Source organism: Chenopodium album, chromosome 6 (assembly GCF_948465745.1).
Source record: "Chenopodium album chromosome 6, dcCheAlbu1.1, whole genome shotgun sequence".
Classification (NCBI taxonomy): domain Eukaryota; kingdom Viridiplantae; phylum Streptophyta; class Magnoliopsida; order Caryophyllales; family Amaranthaceae; genus Chenopodium; species Chenopodium album.
In genome coordinates this window covers 18,914,552-18,929,876 of record NC_137839.1, presented here as the reverse complement: position 1 = coordinate 18,929,876, position 15,325 = coordinate 18,914,552, and the positions used below count along the sequence as shown (strand labels likewise).

The 15,325-nt window shown below is 34.7% G+C and overlaps 2 protein-coding genes across 2 annotated transcripts in view; one reads left to right on the top strand and one right to left on the bottom strand.

Annotated features, from left to right (window-relative positions):
- The first annotated feature begins 8,791 nt into the window (after nucleotides 1-8,791).
- Nucleotides 8,792-12,631, top strand: LOC145634696 (uncharacterized). Its single transcript, XM_081686095.1, has 4 exons — nucleotides 8,792-8,908; nucleotides 9,006-9,142; nucleotides 11,817-11,942; nucleotides 12,225-12,631. The coding sequence occupies exons 1-4, from the start codon at nucleotides 8,864-8,866 to the stop codon at nucleotides 12,394-12,396; spliced, it is 480 nt and encodes a 159-aa protein (XP_081542221.1). The 5' UTR covers nucleotides 8,792-8,863; the 3' UTR covers nucleotides 12,397-12,631.
- Nucleotides 12,632-14,156: 1,525 nt separating this feature from the next.
- Nucleotides 14,157-15,325, bottom strand: part of LOC145635935 (FAD-linked sulfhydryl oxidase ERV1-like) — a 33,008-nt gene continuing 31,839 nt past the window's right edge. The window contains exons 5-6 of the mRNA XM_081687320.1: nucleotides 14,916-14,993; nucleotides 14,157-14,498 (exon numbers count right to left, since the gene is read on the bottom strand). Of these exons, the coding sequence (XP_081543446.1) occupies nucleotides 14,384-14,498; nucleotides 14,916-14,993 (193 nt within the window). The 3' untranslated portion in view covers nucleotides 14,157-14,383. The remainder of the gene's footprint in view (nucleotides 14,499-14,915; nucleotides 14,994-15,325) is intronic.

The following is a 15,325-nucleotide window of genomic DNA, read 5'->3' as shown; positions in this document are numbered from 1 at the left end:
AATAACCAAGAATCCTCCCCGGTGGAGTCGCCAAATTGTAGGCGTCGCTCGAAGTGCACCTACATTAAAAGCATGTGGTGAATATGCTTGGCACTCATAGGAAGTGGGAATTGACATTACGATTAGGGACAACGATTAGGGACAAAGAAAAGTAGGGATCCGCCAACAAGTTTTTAAGGAACTTGTAAACCGTTCACGGATCATAAAAAGGCAACCACGATTAAGGGACAACGATAGGCAATAATGATTGACCCGTGAAGGTTACACCCCATTCATAATCCATGAGATTACTAACTCCATATGGTTCAGAACCACGAAAGGAGGATCGGGGATGATGGTACGAAGTGAGTCATGGAGTCACATTCGCCCGTATTGGCCTCTACTCGATTCTTATAGTAAAAAATGATTCCTGCGATCTCAAAGGCATACAAACAGAATATTCAATTCGCTCCAGACTATTATTATGCTAAATTGGTTTAATATTAATGCAACATATAATTCTATAAAATTTGTGATCACTTGATTAAACAACAAGATTAAACAGGAACCTAAACCGGTCGTCCAAATTATCTTATTAGGCGTGATTTTCAATTACATATTCCCTTTAAACATGCAATATGGTGATCAATAAAATATAATAGATTAAACATTAATATTGGAAGCAATTTAACAATATATCCAACAATATAAAATCGTTAGAAAAATAATAGAAATAAAAGGAACATAATTCTTACTTTGATTATGTTTGCTTGCAACTATAAAATAATAAACGAGTTAGTAACTTCAAGGAAATAATAATAAAACAATAATTAAATTAAATAGAGTTGATTAGGGGCCAAACCCTCAAACAGTTCTACCTTTCACGCCTTGGCTTAAGGACAGAACCACGAGTAAAGTATGGACTCCTTGGAGTGCTTGAATAAGGAATTTTGAAAGAAGAAGGGTAAGGCTAGTGTTTAGGCTATAGCATAGAGGATAGAAAAATAGAGTATTAATTGATGCCCCTTACATCAGAAATGAGGGGGTATTCATAGAAAAAAAATGTGCCGAGGGAACACACGAAACCCTAAAAAGATAAAAACCCAAAAAAACTGCACCGCGACACGGCAAAGGGCACCGTGACATGGTGCCTGGCACCGTCAGACGGGACAAGTCCTCGCGACACGGTGGACAGTTGTGTGACGCGGGAAATATTTAGGGTACGGGGAATAAAACGCGTGAAGGGTTTACGCGGAAAGGACACGGAATTCCCCGTTTCACAGCAGGGGCACCGTGTCACGGGGAATCCCACCATCAGACGGGGCAGTTTCCCGTGATACGGTGGACAAATGCCGTGACGCGGGGGTCTGTAGTCCGTTTTTCCGTCTAAATTCATTTTTAACCCTAATTTCGTTCAGCATTTTTAAGTGTCAATTTATAATTTCGGGCCATTTCTGATTTACTATTATTAATTGGGCTAAAAATAAATAAATAAAATAAATAAAAGATTTGGGCCAAAATAAATAATAAAATAATAAAATAAAAAAAAGTTTGGGCTGAAATTAAACTAAAAAAAAGAACTATGCTTCGACTAAACATCAAGACTGATCCATGAACTATTCAAAAATTGAATTTATTTAAATACGATTTTTTTAAAGCACTCTCGAGATTAAATACTGAACCCGACTAATAATGGCGGTGAAAGGTTGTTCATCATCGGGTTTGGTTTTGGGGAGACATTTTTAGGTGTCTACACTTACAATCATTACATCATTTATTATTCTCGAAAATAAAGAAAACACCTAATCTCGGAATCCGAGAAGATATTAAATTTCTGCACGTTTTTACTCCGATCTCGTTCTAACTTGACCGTCGGAGGCGGACCTCTGAAGATCCGAAGTTCCATTGTTTTGCAGGTACATGAGGCTTGGATCTAGTCTGTGAGTAGTAACTCTCCCAAGGGACACAAAAAAACCCCAAAACATTCTTCATTATTTCACCCTTTGGGTACTCACTTTGTTTTTTCACCCTTTTGGGTACTTACTTCGTTTATTCACCCTTTGGGGTACTCAATCTAAAAATCCGACCAATTAACTCATGTAAAAAAATCTGACCAATTAACTCATGTCTAACTCACTGTTAACCTTAGGAAAATTAAAAATAATATTTAAAGCAAATTAGTGTAAAATCATTATATACTACCTATATGATCCTTATGCCTAGTGTCATCTATATTCAATTACTTAGTACTATAAATTTAATCAACGCTAGATATAAGGTAATTAACAAATCTCTTCATTACAAATTAGGTAAGGACATTTAACTCCATACTTCTTTTCTTATTATTATTTTTTTTTTAAATTAAACAACCATAAACAAGCTAGATTAGAAAATAAAAATTAAAAAAATAAAACTAAAAAGGAAAGATGACAAGTATCAAGCCATCCACAAACTATTGGGTGGGGCAGTTTGCACCCAATAGTTTTATGCGACATTCCTCCTTTCTCCATTTTTACGCCTTTTCCACTTTGCTCCTCTTTGAAAATTAAAAAAGTTGTTGAATATTATTCTCTCCTCTTTCTTCTTTCGTCCAACTTAAAAATGCCATCTTCATTGCAATTTACAATTGGCAGTGTGATTTGCAATTGAATCTAAGGCTTCTATTTGGTGGAGTTCAATCTTTTATGTTCGATTGGAGGTGCAATTTGGTGGTGCATTTTGGTGGAGAAATTTGGGTGCAATTTGGTGGATATTTAGTGGGGATTTGGTGCGATTTTGTGGTGGGCTGTTGGCGATTTGGTGGCTACTTGGTGCGATGCGGTGGTGGCGATTTGGGTGCTATTTGGTGGCTACTTAGTGCTATTTTGTGTGGAGATTTGGTGGTGATTTTGTAGCGTTTAAAGGTAACATGTCTGGTGTTTAGGGAAGGGGTGGTGGATGGACGGTGAAAAAATTGCACATTCTAGCTGCTGCCCTGCTGGCTATGTGGCCAAGCTTGCGACATGGCTACGCCAATTCCGCTCACAACAAGAAGAGGAAGTGGGATGCCCAAGTAACTTCAATGCTAAAGTTTGAAGGAGAGGAGTTTCTGCACCAAAATTTTCCCACCAACTCTTAGGTTCCATAGTGGCCATCTTTGACATGATGGTTAGATCCTCAAAAGGCCCACTTTTCATAGAAAAAAGTGTGTATTCATCCATTTCTTTGCTAAGATCATCAAGAGGAAATAACCTACGAAAGCACCGACCTCATTCTTTCACGAGATATTTCACCATCCGTATGAGGAGCAACTCTAGAAGAGTCCTTAACTAGCCATTCATCGCTGTAAAATCTTCAACACACAAAAAACAGGAAGTTATAGGAAATATTTACATCACAAAAATTTAATAGTTACTTACTTAAATAGTTAAGTGTAAGAACATATACCTTGGATTCAAAGAATGGGCTAGACAGTGAAGAGGAGTGTTGCTCTTTGTTCACCGAGCAATTAAGATTTTATATACCACATCAAAAAACTTACTAGTGCCCGTAAATGGTAATTCCTCATACTTGAAAATTGCAATCTTCACCTTCTCAATCATAGAATCCCACATCTCATATACTAAGTGGAGACATGGTTTATCGGTGTCACAATATCTAATCATGTCATAGATAGGATTTGTGAAATCAATGACATAATCTATCATATCCCACCACATATCCAACAAAATTACTTCCTTCAACTTGGCTGCCTTCCCCTGGTCATCTTCTTTGTAAGAAGACCAATCATCACTTATAACCATTGCTTGAAGACCTCGTCTGAGGAGTTATAATCTTTTAAACATCACAACCCAAGAAGCAAAATGAGTTTCTGACACAAAGAAATCGAAAAGGAGAGAACTTCTGGAAGATAGATAACCTCATGTTGTGATTCATAATAAAGTTCTTTATTAGAACAACATCCTCATACAGATTAGCAAGCTAAGAACAAGCATTATATGCTACTTCATTACCACTCACATTTTTTGCAGCAAAAATATTTTTCAATGCAAGGTTAAGAGTATGCACAACACATGGCATCCAATAGATGTGAGGAAACTCCATCTCAATAAGCTTTGATCTCCCAGCCCCTTTACAATTTGTTGCATTATCAGTTATCACTTGTACAACATTTTGGTGACCCACTTCGTGAATGACTTATTTCATCAGATTAGCAATGAAATATTTATCCTTCACTTCACCAAAGCAATTCACAGCTTTTAGAAACATAGGACCACATCCAGAAGTAGCCATGAAGTTAATGAGAGGCTTTCTTGTTGGATCACTCCACCCATCACATACATTTGTCACACCTTTTTCTTTCCAAGTTGCTTTAAGTGGCAAAAGTTGCCTTTCAACATTATTTAGCTCATTTACAAGGTAAGTTGTTCTCAATTGTTCATAGTTTGGGGGTTTAAAACCAGCTAAATTATGGGTAGCAGCAAAAGTGTAGGACCGAATATAGTGTGGATTTCGAGCAAGGTTAAATGGTAAGCCTCCCGTGTAAAACATTCTTGCAATTTCTTGACTTAATTGGTCCCTAGCTTCAACACCAAATGCTCTAGCAATAGGTGATGTTGTTGGCTTTCTTTTCTTAGAGGCTAAACCATCATCAGATGTAGTCCATGTAGATTCACAGGGAAGTGGAACTTCTATAGGGCCTGAATCATTTTTTCTAGCTTCAAACTCATCATCTACTCTTTGCATTTCAATTTTATCAGCTTGTGTTACTTTCTTACAAATTGCAATGCCTTGATTTTTAATCTGAAGTAAATGAGCTCAAACTCTAGAATAGCTTCCTGATTTGATGTCATTACAAAAATTACATTGAAATCTCCATGTTCCACCCAAAGCCCCCTTTTTGTCTAATTTTGTAACATAATTCCACAATTGAGCGACATTTTCAGTTGATTTTGTATTAACAGACCCACTACCCGTATATCAATATTTTGAGACTCCATTCAACTGCACAATGTCATGTCAAAAAAAAAAAAAAGAAAAAAAAAAAACCACCTACTGACATTCTCAATTAATGTCATCACTACAATTCACTATAATATCAACAACACATAAAAACAGTCAAAAAAGGAAACAAAGCAGTCCAAGTATCAAACAGATCGAACATAGAAGAAAGGGGAAAATTAAAATTACAACTCCTGAACAAAGAATGAAGAGACACACACTTACAGAAGAAGAAGGTGGGTCTCCGACGCCGCCTTGAACCAAATCACCTACTGGCGCCAGTGTCGACTGTCGCAGCCTCGCAGGAGGGTCTCCGGTCGCCGCCTTCAATCAAATCGCATAGTTGGAATAAGAAGATGAGAGTTCGAAATTTTAGGGTTTGTGAGAATTGGGGGAAGTCGACTTTCACGTAAGTTTGATTTGGGTTTTTTTTTTTTTTTTTTTTTGAAAATTAGGCTGGGCTTCATAGGGTACGGCAGAAATTGGGATTTCTAGTACATGAAATGTTTCCGATCATGACCTTAGCCGTCCCCTAAATGACGTGTCGTACCACTTTTGATAGGGACGGATTGGGGACGTATCCTAGCCGTCCCCGTACCGTACCCGTCCCCGATAAGTTTCGGGTACGGGAAACGGTAGTCAAGCGGTGTACCCGTGCATCATTGCATCGAACAAAGCCCAACATATATCATCATCATTGACAACTTTTGCATTTTTCTTTGTGACACTTATCAGAGGCAGTGGCGGTTCAGAGCCAGCGCGAGGTGGTCGACAGAACAGGGCCCCTAAATTTTGGATATAGGTTAATTAGTTTCATTATGATACCAGAAAATTAAATTGGAGCAGTGGTTAAGAGGTTGGTTCTTTGTGTATAGGTCTTGAGTTCAAATCCCAATAACTTCATTTTTTTAGCATGACACATGCATTGGAAACCAAAACTGCTCTTTTATCTCCATTTTTTGCCTCAATTTTCACATATTTCATTAACATCAAACTAATTTCCAAGAAAAAATTTATTCTCCTCAAAAAAAATTTATTACCATTGTCCATTGTCATCTGATTTATCTCCCAAATTCTTTATCTCCCAAAGTCGATTTCATTCCTATCAATTCATTTTCAACACTTAATCTTTTATTTTAACTCGTATAATGTAACAAAGTTTTTTGTTTAATAAAAATTTGTTATTTAATTCACGTACTCTCCCATTATTTTTTAATCACAATGTTGAAATTCATGTTTAACAACACATTCTATAACTTTACTTATGAAATTATGTTATACAGAATAGTAAAAATTTTACGGAGTTAAAACTAAAAAATCACAAAAGAACGGAAAAAGTATTAATCGAGGGCCTCATTTTGAGAATTGCATAGGGCCCCATGTTGTGATGACATTGTAGCCCCCAGCACTAATCAGAGGCTTCATGCTTTTACGGATCTTTAACCAAAATCGCAAATTAAATAAAAGTACATACTAAAATAACTATTTATAAATTTTAATTTCAAAATTAGCTAAATTATTAACTTGGAATATAAATTATTTATTTCTTTCTTTTCCTTTAAACCAGTTTGGCCTAGTTCAACTGTTGCGGTTCATCTTTTAATTTTTTTTGTTTGTATTTTTAAATAAGTTGGAAAATTTTTAAGCCATTTGTTGGTATATGTATAGTAAACAACCGCTAATAAGCAACACTAACTTCAAGATCGCAAAAAATTCTAAACTTTTGTCTTGATCATATCACAAAAAGTTGTAAATTCAAGTAGTATTTTCTGTAAATACAACTACAAATTCATACATGCATATGCTAATTATATGCTCTTTGTTAACTTATGCTAGTTTTGAATTTTGACGAGTTTAATGTGTATAATATATAAATGAATAAATAAAAGAATTTTCATAAAAAAAAATTTAAAAAAAAAAAAATCAAACCCAAATATACTTTTTTCTTTTTAACTATTTTTTACAATAATACCCAAAAAAAACTAACCAAATGAGTTCAAAGGAAAATAAAGAAATCGGTAATTTTCCTTCCAAGTCAATGATTAAGGTAGTTTTGAAATTAAAAGTATAAACATCTATTTTGGTAAATATTTATGTAAATTAGCCATATTGGTAAAAGATCCAGGCTTAATTATTAACGAAGCTAAAAAACTAGAATGATGAAAAAAATGTTAACCATTGTTGAAGTAAATGTGTTTATCCAACATAATCAAGATACAACTAGAATGATGAAGTGTAAATCGATGATATTGGTTGCATTGGATAATTAGTCTAATTATACTACAACAATGGAGTTACACTAACTATGTGTCATAAATGTTAACCAAGGGCCTTATCTTTTCAACCCAAGACCCTATCTTCTTTAGGAGAATTAATTAATTTTGGCCGAAATTCTCTCTTAAGTACCCGAAGGGTGAAAAAAAGAAGATAGTACTCACACGGTGAAAAAATAAAGACGTTATGGCCCTTTTGCATGTCTAACTCAACTTTTATATGAGTATGTGGTTGGCTACACGGTGTAGCTAGCCACTCATGAAAGTTACTTTGTTAGTGATATAGGAGTTACTTGGTTGGTATCATAGGGGTTATTCAGTCCATAATAGTTACTATAGGTATGAGGGATGAGTTTGGAATGACTAAAATTCATACTATATGTTTGGTTGTAAAAAATACTCCCTTTGTTTTTTTTAAAAGCATCACTTTAGTTTTTGCACTATTCACATATCATGGTTGACTTGATTTTTTCACCTCTATAAAATAAATAAATGTTATTGTATAATATATCATTAGATTGGTCATAATGTCTAGTTTCATAATATAATTTTGATATAATTTTAACTAATTAACAATTAGAGATATTAATGGTCAAAGTTGTGTCTCGGCAAATGTGTCGGTCAAACTGATGCAAATAAAAGAAAACAGAGGAAGTATGGATTTTAAACTCATACCTCAAACCCATGAGGTATGGGATTTAGAAACCTTGGAGGAGGTGGATTTGACACATTTCATTCCCTTAGGTATCAAATAAAAGGAAGAAATAGAGAGAGATTCCATTCTAAAAATTGAACCAAACACATTTTTTAAGTATCAAGTTCTAACGATACCACCTTAATCTCATTCCTGATTCCAAACTCATATCACTCTACAAATCAAACGCCCTCTTAAGAGTAAAGACCTGTTCACTTCACCTTAAAAATATAATATTAAGTAAAAATAATTTCAGCTTAGTAAAAATAAGTTCAATTAAATAAAATTAATTTCAGTTTAGTAAAAATAATTTCAGTTCGGTAAAAATAAATTTAGTTCAGTAAAATTCAGTTTTTTTAAAGAAGAATTATAATAGAAAATCAGTAAAAATCATTCAGTTCAGCAAAAATAATTTTAGTTCATTAAAATTAAATTAAGTTAATTAAAAATAATTTAAGTTTAGCAAATATAATTTTGTTTCATTAAAAATAATTTTAGTTTAACAAAAATAAGGTAAAGTAAACGGGGCTTCTATTAAAAAAAAACAAAAGTAAACGGGGCTTAACTCCGTCACTATTACATGGGTTACTCAAGTGTGCACCTAAAACACGAGTTGAATTTCAAATCAATTAAAAATTTTAATTTCAGATAACATAATTCAATTCAACAAAAAAATTTTAATTTTTAGTGAAAATCAAGCCTTAATTTTTAATCCAATCAACTTTTTTTTATTAAACAGTAATCAAATAGTATAGGCCTTTTTTTTCCAAGTATAGGCCTTTCTTTTTTTTTTTCTTTTTTTTTTTAAAAAACAAGTATAGGCCTTATTTAATTTCATAATTATTGTTTTTTTTTTTCAAGTACGCTTTTATATTTTATTTGGCAGTAAAATCTGAAATTAAATTCCTACAGAGAGAGCGTTGTAGACGACATCAACATGGCTGGGGAAGCTTGTTCTTCATCATCAACTGCCATTCCAGAGGTATAATTTCACTCTTGAACAATTAATCATGCTTAATTTCTTGATTTATTTTCTGGGTTTTGAAATTTTGATGCTTCTTTGGGTATAAAACAATCAGCAATTCGAAGATGAAGAAGAGTTGCTGTTATATGGAGGTGGTTCTGGTTGGGTGGAGCCAAGAACATGGTGTGAGCATCTTCCTTCTTTGACTTCTGATCTTTCTCACATTCCCACCCCTGATACTTCCTGCTTCAGGTCTTTTTCTCTCTCTTTCGATGAATTATTACTCTTTACTTTTAATTTTTGATTATTTTGAAAATTGCCCATCAATAAATTATTGGTGTTGTTATTGGTACTGGTTTAGGAATTTGGACAAAATCACGCGTAATTTGTGTTATGTACTGTATGTTTGGTTACTGTTTAATGTTTTTATTTATTTGAAATATTATTATACTCCGTATTTAGCTCTTAGGACTGCTTATATCATTAATAACGATGAGGCCTTAGGGATGGACAAGACGATACGATAGTAAAATTGGTAATTGAAAATGGTTGAGTTGATGTGTCATGGGTGATGTTTGTTATGTTAAGTTGGGATTGACAAGTTAATGAAGATTGTTTTGAATAGCCAATGGTACCCAATGAGCTAGGAGCTACTAGTGCTCTGACAGGTGTTAGATTGAAATCAAAACAGTTTTATTGTTGTAAAAGACTAATATTAGAAGAGATGGGTAGCCATTGTGCATCCAAACTGTTTGACTTTTACTAAGGTAAGAGTAATATGTCTATCTTACTCTTTAATAATGTGATGTTGAACAGATGTATAATTATTTTACTGTTATGTGACTGTGATTGACTAATTGTGGTGTATTCATATGGTTCTTCTATGCATACGTTTGTTGCCGGAAAGGACATGTTATTTACAAAGATGAACACTGGATTAACTAGTAATAATGTTGGATGAATGCAGAGAAAATATTAAGAAGCTCATTTTGATTATGGCGAAGGGTTACGGTAGGCCAGTGACAACTAGTGTGAAACTTTGTCACATCACATGACATGAGCCACAGTGATTGGGAGTAAAACTAGGATGGGTGATCTCCTAGAAAGTCCTCGTGTTGGTTCATGTAGCTGATCCTACTTATGGGATTAAGGTGTTTAATCAAGCAAACAATCATTTTGAAATATCATATACCATTCCTTACTGAACTTGCCTTTCAAGTACCAATTTTACCTTCATGATAGGATCATTTTAGAGGCACTGCACTGTTGTATTTCAAAATAAAATGTTGTTCAAATAAGTTTATAAGGTCAATTTTTTGACTTAGAATAACATTTTGTATTTGTTATGATGAGACACCCTAAACATAATGACCATTCACTATAGATGATTGTGCAACAATATAAGTAACAACATAAGTATGTTTAAATGAGAAAGTTAGTAGGGTAGGGAGAGTGAAAGATCAATATTCCTTGTTTGTATATGGAGTTGGGTAAGGGTGAGAAGAGAATGATTAAATACACTGTTAGGGTAATTATCTGTAACCTTACAAAGTATGATGTGGCAGTGAGCAAACACTTTTTTGTCACTTGTTAGTAAAGATAAAGTTCAGTCCTTTTGTGTTGTTTTTTTAATTTTATTTTCTATTATCTTCATGATTCTTTCATTTGATCATGAGAGTTGGGGTGTCTGTTCCACCTTCCTTGATTAGGTCCCTCTACCTCTTATTTCCCTTCCTGAAAGTGTGTAACTGCCTTAGCCAATTTTGTCTCCTATTCGCAGGTATCAATGCAATGTGAAATTATTTGTGATTGATAATTTTTTTTTTTGTGCGCTTTCCATTCTAAGTACATTGGGATTTTTAATGCTGTTACTACACTTTAGGGCTACTCTCTGCAGCGTCAGGACTTTAGGGGTGTTCGTTGCAGACTGCTCTTGTAATCCATTGCTAGGTTATATATCTATAATATATCAACCAGAGGCTTGTCCTTACCTTAAAGTCTTTAACTATACTCAGCTATTGTCATTCTTATTCTGTTTTCCACATTTCTTTACTGATACTTGTGGCGCATGCCACCTGCCCTTCTGCTATGCACAAATAAGCTTTTAACTCTATTTGTGCCTTGGTGTTTAGCAGACTCACCTAATGTGTCATGCTGCTTAGTAATTTGATTGGTCTCAACATAATTAACACCTCTGTAGGATAATTGATTGGAATCTGCAAGTTTTTTAAAGCGAACTTAGCATAACTTGAAACTTTAAAAATGTTTGTTTGTAGCAAATTTTTCCTTAGTATTTGTCTTTAGTGTGTTTGTGAGTTAATCATGAAAAGCAGACCACAAGAAAGAGCTGTAAGTACAAAAAGGCCTTAAACTATTTTTTTTAAGAAAGCTTTGAGTACTATACCTGCATAAAAATTAGATGTCAATGATGGAAGCTATTCTTTATTTGCTAGGTTCTCTATTTTGCTTTCTTTTCTAACTCCTTTCATTAACATCTTCCATCCGTTGGATTTTGGGAAGCTTGCTGTTTGAGTTCAATCCTATTCAGTCTGGCCTATGGTACTTCTGGCTAGCCTGATACCAAATAGGAAGTCCAATCCACAAGAAATTGATGCAACACTAGTGCCTAGAAGCATTCATTTACTTGAATCAGACCTAATTTATGCTGTTGTCTTCTGTGTTGTTTTACCTTTATCCCTTTCTAGACAAGTTTCTGTTAAGTTTACATTAATTTGATAATAGAAATTAATCTTACCCGTGCCTCTTCTATTGTTCTCTAGTTTGGTCTTGAGTCTATTTAATAGACATTTTGGTATTGAAGTGTATATATCAAGCTTTGTGCTGAAGTACAAATTTTCAGTTTGGTATTGAACCTTGTCCTAAAAATTCTTAGCTGCTGTTGACAGTTGTCGTTTCTGTTTTTAAGGTGTCATCACCCTGCTGAAAACTGGGTATGCTTGTTGTGTAAGGATGTCCTTTGTAGCCGATTCATAAATAAGCACATGCTTGAGCATTACGAGCAGAAAGGCCACTGTCTAGCCCTTAGCTACAGGTACTTCTTAGCATTTTCTCTATTCTTTTAGTCACCAAATTACTACATGTCAAATCATATGCATCAATGTCAACAAAATCTGCATAAACAAATATTTAAATTAAAACTGTAATTAAGATAACTTAAGTCTCACATTATTGCTTCTTGGAAGGCATTAATTCCTTTTCTTTTCCGTGTAAAATAATGTGATAATCTGGGCAGGCTGGGGATCAAGAGACAAAACATGGTTGAACTATTGGCAGCTAATTTTTCTGATTGTGTTTTTATTTTTTTGTCCGACAGTGACTTGTCAGTTTGGTGTTTCACTTGTGATGCATACTTGGATGCTCAAGTCATTCAACAGTTGCGCATTGCATATGAAACTGCTTACTTACTGAAATTTGGAGAAGCTCCACCAATTCGCACGATGGAATGCATGCTGTTGGAAGACACCGGGGCTGGCAGTTCATCCTAGGGTTTGGTTATACGTTATAATTCATAACATGGTAGAGTACTTTAAGCTAACAGAACACAGCAAGATTAGGGTGCTTCGTAGCTAGGTTGTGCTTAAATTGACCAGATGCTGAAACTTTCTAACTTAAAAATATTTAGGGATAGCTTGTTGTCAATGTTAACTTTGATATTCTCTATTTCTCATTGTTGAAACTTTCTAGCTTATAAATTGTCATTGTTCATTTTTGTTTATTTCATTTAAGCAGACTTACTTAAACCTAAAAAAAAGGATGGAATTTCGTTTATTTAATTTTAACATACTTATCTAAAGCCTAATTATTAAACATGGAATAATTTTGTTTTTCTTTTATGAATAACGGATAAATGGGGACCGCCATGATTTGTTTTTAGCATTTAGTTGTTTTGTAAGTTGAACTGTTTGTTAGGCAGTCATATATGACAGTTCGATGTTTCTTTCATTATGCTGTTCAATCAAATGCCAAACTGCCCCATGAATAACAGCATTGTGAATTGGTGCGAAAACTTGTGAATTACGATTAATCCTTTTCAGTAACAGTATACAACGGTGTATGTAATAGACTTTCAGAGTAGGGTGCACAAAAGTTTACCTAACATGAAAATAGCAGGTTTGCGTTGAGCTTTTTTTAACCGATTAATTAAATGTGCTAACCCGAAATTGAGCCCAAGCGAGTCTCAATTGTGATAGTCTAACTAAACAAGTTCACATCTTAAGCATATCTGCATATGTTATTACCCTCAAAGTCGAGTATCAAATATTAATTGATCAACCCAAAACAACCTGAATATTCTACTCTTGCTTTTTAAAAAAAACTCATGTACACCAAAATAATAAATGAATCACAATCAAGTCAAGTCAACCTAAACCCAAACTTATAACCAAGAGGCCAACTATGCCGGCTAGGTGTGTTAAGATCGAGCTAGATGGTTCATGGGTTGAGTAGGTGTGACACAAGATCTGCACAAGTAAGGGTCGAGGTGGGCCAAGTCCCGCGGCTGGGTCAAAAGAGGTGAATTCGACTTAGGACCTTCACATTTGGACTTCTAAATCCCCCCCCCCCCTCTCTCTAAAAATAAAAGTAACCACATGTACCCTGGATCTTGATTTATGAGAAATGGACGCTTGGCTTACCGTTTCTCCTTCCTCCTCTACCATGATCTACACCCTCAAAACACCATCGCCACCTCCTTACCCCTCGCCCGCCCTTGAAAGCCAGCCCCACCGACTTCAAAACCAACCCAGCATCCAACAACCCTCAAAAACCACCCATAAACCCCCCCCCCCCCCACCTCCTTATAAACCTATCCCCACACAAAAACCCAGCTGTTTTGGAGGTGGTTTTCCTGATTCAGGAAGTTTTAGAGGTGGTTGTGTGATATAGGGATGGTGTTTATGACAGTTTAGCAAAAGTGGTTGTGATTTTGTCGTTTAGTGGTGGTTTAAGAATGTGATAGAACTGATAGTGATGGATTCATGAGGTGATAGTGGTTGTTTTAAAGTTCAGATGTGGTTTAAGGAGGTGGTAGTAGTGGTTTAAATCTGGTGGTTGTGGCAATTTTTGGTTTTGGAGACGGTAGTGGCAGTTAGCCAGTAAGGGCAGCTTTACACAAAAACTAACGGATTCATTAACGTCTATATAACAGCAAGGGTGCCACATGGTTCCTATATGGACCTGAGGGTACCACATGGAACCAAGTTTGAAGGAATACAACATATTAAAGTAAATATCTCAAGGAATGTAGAAAAACCCTGCGGTTTTTTTAGTTATTTCCAAAACGAATAAGTTATTGGCACTTGTTTGCAAAATTTCCTTAGAATATAAAGTAACCCATTAAGTTGCATTTATGCAACTCAGAGGGACCAAATCGTTGTGTAGGGAAGAACTAGTTTCATCTCTTGTAACCTCAGAAATCCAAATAGTAAGTCATACAAGATAATCTTGATATTAACAAAAGAAGATTGAATAGTCTCAGATGTCATCCCCAAAGGTTGTAGTTCCCTGTAAATCACACAGACGTTGCTCACAGTCCAGCTTGCCCCATCTAGCATCAACTCGCTCGCAAGGGAATATGGGCTTGCTTAGGCTGTTGAACAAAATAAGATGAAAAGAATAGAATTAAAAGCATTTCTACAAAGTAATATGTCTTCTATTCAAAAGGATTATGATTACCGTCACAAAATTCTAAAATTAGACTTTGAGTTTTATATTAAATTGGTCTTGAATAGGAGTTTCACATACGCTGTGATAAAGATTATTTAGTCATAGGCTTATAGCTAGTCAGTAATTAGAAATGCAATCGATACATAAGATTCAGCAATTATGAAAAATAGTTTTTTGTGTCATATTCAAGATCAGATTATCAATCACCCTAATAGTATCAGAACCTGTAATCCTTTTAACAGCATATATCAGACGCTTAAAATTAGAAGTTTAGAACTACTCATAAGTTTACCAGCCTGCAAAAGAATATTTTGCCAAATCATAAAAACACGTTTCTTACCTTCTGTTAACAACATTATGAACATGACATAGCCATTGAGAGAACTCAGCTTGAGATCCAGCTTGAACAGGATTTGCTCTGTTTCATAAAAAATTTAAATTACTCTGATAAAAAGAGAGGAGAGAGAAAAATTGTTATACTTAGTTTGCTAGCAGAAGATGCAAATTGTAACCAGAATTTTACCACATATGATGTAATTGACAACAGATAACTAAATAAAATTGTCTGTATAAATGACAGTGAACGAGATTCTATAACCACATAATGTCTTAAGCAAGTAGGCAACCTTAAAACACAGTTGAAATTCAACACAAGGGGGTGGATATAACGGCAACAATAGCTGAAAATCAAGTTGAAGTTGTTAAATGTCTGGACCAGACACAGTTCTCTAAAGCTATAAACGAAACAGG

Bases quoted from the DNA above. Each gene is read 5' to 3' on its own strand.
- LOC145634696 (XM_081686095.1), top strand. From the start codon at position 8,864: ATGGCTGGGGAAGCTTGTTCTTCATCATCAACTGCCATTCCAGAG. The intron at 9,143-11,816 runs GTCTTTTTCTCT...TCTGTTTTTAAG, and splicing joins CCTGATACTTCCTGCTTCAG to GTGTCATCACCCTGCTGAAA. The intron at 11,943-12,224 runs GTACTTCTTAGC...TTTGTCCGACAG, and splicing joins TGTCTAGCCCTTAGCTACAG to TGACTTGTCAGTTTGGTGTT.